This window comes from Sturnira hondurensis, unplaced genomic scaffold, assembly GCF_014824575.4.
Source record: "Sturnira hondurensis isolate 20B ecotype Veracruz unplaced genomic scaffold, ASM1482457v3 Scaffold0009125, whole genome shotgun sequence".
Taxonomy (NCBI): Eukaryota; Metazoa; Chordata; class Mammalia; order Chiroptera; family Phyllostomidae; genus Sturnira; species Sturnira hondurensis.
In genome coordinates, this window is record NW_028081756.1 from 2,919,707 (window position 1) to 2,926,620 (window position 6,914).

The following is a 6,914-nucleotide window of genomic DNA, read 5'->3' on the forward strand; positions in this document are numbered from 1 at the left end:
GCAACCAGAGGGACTAGCCAGGAAGCCGGGACAACCCTGTACCTTTTATCTGCTCTTCACAAGACTCATGACTGTGAAAGGAACAAAATAGCACATTTTACAGGTGATAATAATACCAATAGCAAGCACTTAGATTGCTCTTCCTATGTCCCAGCCACCCTAATCAGTAGATACTATTACTCTATATTTCAGATAAAGAAACTGAGACACAGAAGGGTGAAGAAATTTCCCCTGCATCCTAACTAGTAAATGCAAGAGCTGAAAGCCATCTCAGTCGCCAGTCTCCAAAGCCCCAGTGCTTTGCACTGCATCAAAGTTATTCTTGGGGGCAGGGAGCATGGTGGGGGAGGAACCTGAACCTAATGCTAATTTGCTTTTGAGATGAGAAGAGTAGGAAGAGTCTTCTCTGACTCTGGAAAAGAGAAAAACTGTAATCTCAACAACACAATTCTCCGAAACTCAGCTGCCTCAGGACTTCTTTCCTGCCAACCCACAGACCGGTACACGGACACGATGTGCCATCCAGGGTCAACGCTCTTTTGGGGGCGCACTGGATCCAGTGTACAGCCAGGGAAGCTCAGCCTGTCCGCTGAGAACTGGGCGTCTCAGTGGGTGCGGCCGTTTCTGGAAGTGAGCCTCCCTTAGGTCTCTGATGAGAGCAAAGCCGCTGAGTCCAGCCTCGGGGGCCAAGGATGGGGGAGGGGTGATGTTGGGCGTGGCGCCCAAAAGGTCTTTCTTACAGCTCTGAGAAGACCCAAGCCACATCGCTCCCCGAGTCCACCCGGGACTTGGAGGCAGCTTTGGAGATGGGGGGCGGGGGGGCGGGGTTGGGGAGGGGTGAGAATCGGGAGTAGGGAACGGGGCGGGACTACCAGGAGCCGGAGATGGGGTTATTCACCCGCGAGCACAGAGCCTGGGAGGAGTTAGTGGGGGAGGGGGAAGGAGGAGGGAGGGGAGAAGAGGCGGAGCTGGGGGACCTGGACAGTTAAAGAGGAAAAGGGGTCTACTGTCTGGGAGACGATGGCGAGGTTGTGCAGAAGAGTGGGACAAGCAGTGCTAATACTCTGGGGCCCCGAGCCCGGTAGGGACTAGGCGACTTTTCTCCTCAGTCCCCAGATTCTCTTAGGAATTCTCTGCTTTGACATTTTCCTTAAGAGCGGGTCATCGGAACACCGCCCAGCAGTCTAAGCACCTCACCCTCCCTTCCCAGGGGTAGAAAGGGCCAGGGGGCGGAGCGAGAAGAAGGGTTGGGGTATCTGAACCCTAAGCTCCTCGAATCTCAGCCCCACAATCCAGCTACTACAACAGATGGACGAGGCTGCGGCTCACCTCGGGGACTCCTTGCCCTCTGTGCTCGGAGATCCAGGCTGCGGTGGAGATTTGGAGTCCCCGGCGCCCCCCTCTCCTGCTGGGCGGGGTAAAAGCGGCCGCTGTGCGCCCCCTCCCGGGGGGAGAAAAGGGGACTCGGACCCGGTGGGTCCTAACTAGGGGCGGAAGGTAGGCAGAAAGCCAGCTCCTCGAACGTAGCACCCATTATCTTCAGGGACTTAGCCAGGACTCTTTCTGTACCAAGACCCCTTCCTGGGATTTTCAGCCCCGGCGCCTCTGGGAAGGAGACCCCCACTGGGCCGCGCCCCGCCCCCGGCTCCCGCCCAGCGGACGTCGCATTAGCATGAGCGACGCTAGTGGCCCGGGCACCACTCGGGGGCCGAGACTCGCAGCGTCACAGCCCCGAGTGGAAAGGGAAAAAAGAGGAGGAGGAGGAGGAGGCAGGAGTCAGCGCTAGGGGAGGGGAAACCGGCTGCAGGGCGAGCAGCCGGCGGGCGGGAGGCAGCAGCATGCCCCTCGGCCCGCGCAAGCCATCTCTCCGCCCTACGGGGAAGGCTCCGGGCCAGACCCCTCTGCGCACCCGCCTTTCCTGATCACCCCTGAGCTCAGCCGCAGAGGGTCTGAGGTTCCACCCCGAACAGCGCCGGCATCTCTCCGAACCGGGTCTTTGCCTTTCCTGAGGTGCAGGGCCATGAGCCCTACAGCTACCTGAGGCACAGGGGGCGCTGCGCGAAACGGACCGCGCCCCCGAAGTTCTGAGCTCTAGTCTCGGTCCTGCAGGGCGATTGCGTTCGGCCCCGTGGCGGTGTCCTCGGAAGTGCGGCTGGGTGGTGGCAATGGAACCAGCGGACCAAGTCCGAGAGGCAGCCACCAAGCTGTCAGAGTCGGTGGGCGCCGCGCTCCAGGAGCCCCGGCGGCAGCGGCGCCTGGTGCTGGTCATCGTGTGCGTGGCGCTATTCCTGGACAACATGCTGTACATGGTCATCGTGCCCATCGTGCCTGACTACATCGCCCACATGCGCGGGGGCAGCGAGAGTCCCATCCCAACCCCAGAAATGTGGGTGCCTACCCTTCAGCCGCCCTCTCCAGCCAATGTTACTGCCAATATGCTCAACAGCTCAGAGTCCCCGACGGCTTTGCGGCCGGCCGGGTCTGCTCTTCGGCCCCGCTACCCCACGGAGAGCGAGGACGTGAAGATCGGGGTGCTGTTTGCCTCCAAGGCCATCCTGCAGCTTCTGGTGAATCCCCTAAGCGGTACCTTCATCGATCGCATGAGCTACGACGTGCCGCTGCTTATCGGCCTGGGTGTCATGTTCGCCTCTACAGTGTTGTTTGCCTTCGCGGAGGACTATGCCACGCTTTTCGCCGCGCGCAGCCTGCAAGGCCTGGGCTCGGCTTTCGCAGATACATCCGGCATTGCCATGATCGCGGATAAGTATCCAGAGGAGCCGGAGCGCAGTCGCGCGTTGGGCGTAGCGCTGGCCTTCATCAGCTTTGGAAGTCTAGTGGCACCGCCCTTCGGGGGCATCCTCTATGAGTTCGCGGGCAAGCGGGTGCCCTTTCTGGTGCTCGCCGCTGTGTCACTGCTCGACGCGCTGTTGCTGCTGGTGGTGGCCAAGCCCTTCTCAGCCGCCGCGCGGGCGCGGGCCAACCTGCCTGTGGGCACACCCATCCACCGCCTCATGCTGGACCCCTACATCTCTGTGGTGGCCGGCGCACTCACTACTTGTAACATCCCTCTTGCTTTCCTCGAACCCACCATCGCTACGTGGATGAAGCACACAATGGCGGCTTCAGAGTGGGAGATGGGCATGGTCTGGTTGCCGGCCTTTGTGCCTCACGTGTTAGGCGTCTACCTCACCGTGCGCCTGGCGGCGCGCTACCCACACTTGCAGTGGCTCTACGGCGCACTGGGGCTGGCAGTGATCGGTGCCAGCTCGTGCATGGTGCCTGCCTGCGGCTCCTTCGCACCATTAGTGGCCTCGCTCTGCGGCCTCTGCTTCGGCATTGCGCTGGTCGACACGGCTCTGCTGCCCACTCTCGCCTTTCTCGTGGACGTGCGCCACGTTTCAGTCTACGGGAGTGTCTATGCCATCGCCGACATCTCCTATTCCGTGGCCTATGCGCTCGGGCCTATAGTGGCGGGCCATATCGTGCATTCGCTCGGCTTTGCGCAGCTTAGCCTTGGCATGGGCCTGGCCAACCTGCTTTACGCTCCTGTCCTACTTCTACTGCGCAATGTGGGCCTCCTGACACGCTCCCACTCTGAGCGCGACGTCCTGCTGGATGAGCCCCCGCAGGGTCTGTACGATGCCGTGTGCCTGCGTGAGCGCCCTGTGTCCGACTCAGACAACGCTCCTCGCAGCACGCGGGGCCCTTTTGATGAATGCGAGGACGACTACAACGACTACTACACCCGCAGCTAGCAACCCTGCTCCTCCTCCAGACCACCCAACCCCTTCCTACCCCTCGGGTCAAGGTGGCTGTTCTGTGAGCACAGTGACCAGCTCAGGCTCAGGGCCTGCCCCTCCAGCAAGTACCCTGGAGCCAGCCCCTGTCTTTAGTTCCTCTGCCCAAGTTCCTTCTCCATGACCTTTTCTGTGTCCCTCTCCCTCTTGTCTAGTAGTGTAGAGCACCGAAGCACGCAAAGCGATGCTCTCTTTGCACAGAAAACGAGGCATGCGAGTGTCTGTCTCGGGGCCACTCTGTATAGGGCTGTATGTCTGTCTGTCCTCCCTGCCATTCCTTGGCCTGCTGCACAGCGGTGTCTCGGCCCGAATCAATAAAGAAATCTGTCCCAGACTGAGTCTCTTTACTGATGGGGATGGGCGGCCAGACACAGGGCCAGGACAGAGGAGAGGGTGAATTGAGTATAGCCCCAATCCAAGTTTCAGCCCTGCGGGCACGCGGGGAACCTGTGATTCTTTTGCTACCTGAATAAGGAGATAGTAGGAAAGAAGCAAACCCAACAAGGGCTCTCTCTCACCCACGGACATCCAAGCCCTCACATCCCTTTAGCCCGAGACAGCCCAGCGCAGTGCCTGGGGATTTGGCCCAGGGTAAACTGGGATCTGCTCCCTTCCGTGCATAGGCCCCACCCCTGTAGCACATGCCCTGCAGACACAAACTTCTGAGGCTCCGAGGGCTGAGCTTCCCTTGAACCCTGCATCCTACCCGTATAGACGCCCACAAGGTGTAGGGGCAGAGCTGTTCTGGGCAGAGGTTCCATCTCTGGAAACGCGTGTGTGATGTGTGTGAGTTTGTTTGAGAGTCAGGGTTTATCCTGTGAGGAGTAGAAAAACAGTTGTCAGTGTCTTGCAGTGTCCCTGCCTCCTGGGTCTGAGCCTGGACTGAAGAGGATACTAGTGTAGGATCCGGTGCCACCCCCTCACATCTCCCCACCCTAACCCCGTCCTGGAGTGGAAGCCACTGCCCACTTTGAATTCTGGTCCCCAGGAACCCCAGGCATGCGTTTGGGTGCCACTCCCAGTCTTGGAGCCTGTGGCCTGCTTAAGGCTGCAAAAGTGCTCCCATTCCAGTGTGAGGAGAGCCCGCCAGGGCTGTAATGCCTGTACGGATCTGGACGCTGGTGTGTACACAGTCTGCGATCCGTATTGGTATGTGTGTCTGGCTTTGTGTGTTTGTCTGGACAGGGGCTGTCTTTATGGGTCTGTCTGTGTGTTGTGTGTAATGATCCACATGTGGGGAGAGGGGGAGTGCTTTGTCTGAGAGGAGTCTGGCTGCCTGTCTCTAAGCATCCCCTAGCCTGTATCCTTCCCCGTCCCAGTAGTTCCATCCAGGATGGAGAGGACCTGCTGTGATTAACAAACAGGTTGTTGTTACCACCACAATCGTCGTTGTCGTTGTTGCTTTTATTTTGGAAGGAGTTGTATGCAGAATTTGAGTATGGCCTAGAGGATGGGGAGGGCACAGATTTCCCCAGACCAAATCCTCCCCAGAGCCCTGCAGACACGGCTGCGGCTAGGATAATGGGGTTGGGTGAGCGAGCGGACTTGCGGATGGCATGGTTCGGGCGAAGTTCCGCACACCCTTCTCAGTCTTGGATTGTTGCCCTTGTGCCCCAGCTGGGATGGCGCAGTGGGGCGTTGCAGGAGGTGGGATCCCGGAAGGCTGCGGAGAGTGAGGTGCTGAGGGATAAAGGAGAGGGAGGGAGGGAGGGAGGGAGGGAGAGAGAGAGAGAGAGAGAGAGAGAGAGAGAGAGGAAGGACAGGGGTGGGGCTGGAGAAGGGAAGAAAAGAAGGGAGGGGAGGGAGGAGGAACCAGAGGAGGAGAGGACTGGAGCGGCCGAGTCGCTGAGTGGGTCTGGAGCCCGCGGAAACCCGACAAAGGTCGACGGAGGCTCAACAGCCCACAGAGGTGGCAACCCCCACCCTCGCTCTGCTGATGAGCTCTGGGATCCCTTGAGCTCGCACTCTCGTCTCCAGTCCTGCTTGGTGAGGTGCAGCGGCGGCTGGGCGGTGCAGCCTAGGAGAGCAGGTGAGAAGGGCTGGGCTGGCGGCACGCAGCGCGGCGAGCAGAGGAAGTCTAGGTCCAGAGACCGCACAGGGACCAGAGGTCCCGGGACTCTGGGAATCCTCCTAGTCCTGAACGGCAGCGGCCGTCGTGGCACCACCAGGAGATCGAGAGACTCCGCAGGTCTGGCGCTTACCCACAAAGAGTGGGGGCAGGGAACAAGGGAGCAGGACGATGAGACGTTTGGGGGAAAGGGCTTGGAGAGCCTTGATCGTCAGGGGCTCCGCGGCTCCACGTGCGTGTTCTCACTTCTCCTGGACCTTTATCCGCTGAGTGCCAAGGTCTGCACTTTCTGCGCCCAGTCAGAGGGTCTGCAGGTCTCTCCCAGACCACCCCCAAGTGCTAGAGAGCACTCGCCTCTCTCCCACTCTGGAAGAGGCAGGAGGTGGGGAGAGGGCGACAGTAGCAAGCCCGAGCCAGGTCTGGGGGAGGCTCTAGAGGGGCTGGGCAGCCTGTGGTGCCGAATCAAGCTGGAGTTGGGCCTCCAGGGCAGAACAGAGATCTCTGCGGGGAGTGTTTGAAAGCCTAGCTGGTGGGAGGGCACCAAACAGACAGACAGAAAGGTACATGTACACACATACACCCTCTAAGGCGCCCCGCCCAAGCCAAGGGGAAAGAGTAGCTGGCTCAGGGACCAAGATGTCACCTTTGGCCCCCAGGAAACCATACTGCTTCCATCCCTGTGGCTCTCCAAGTCATGGGGTCTCCTAGTTTTGACTAGTACCTTTCAGCCGTGGGGCTGGCAGAGCGCCAGATCAAAGAGGAAGCATGGGCTGCACCTCTCTAGGGCCTTTATCAACCCGACCTTACCTTTCTTTGCCCTTTCAAAATACCTCCGTGGTGTGTGTGGACCCTCACCTGGATAGTGTCAGTTTCCATGGTGGGTGGGGGAAGCCGCTACACTCTATTGCACCAGCAGTTTGGAGACCACCTAGTCCTGAGCACTTGGTGCAGTATCTGAAAGGACTCTACATTTTCTGCCCAGCATTTCCAGGCAGCCACAGGCTCCTCTACCACTGGACTGGGTTCATCCATCTTTCTGGATGCTCTGC

At 59.6% G+C, this 6,914-nt stretch overlaps 1 protein-coding gene across 1 annotated transcript; it reads left to right on the forward strand.

Annotated features, from left to right (window-relative positions):
- The first annotated feature begins 1,775 nt into the window (after positions 1–1,775).
- On the forward strand, positions 1,776–4,120 carry SLC18A3 (solute carrier family 18 member A3). The gene has a single exon (XM_037056684.1). It carries the CDS (start codon positions 2,166–2,168, stop codon positions 3,753–3,755), a length of 1,590 nt encoding a protein of 529 aa, XP_036912579.1. The 5' UTR covers positions 1,776–2,165; the 3' UTR covers positions 3,756–4,120.
- The last annotated feature ends 2,794 nt before the right edge of the window (positions 4,121–6,914 follow it).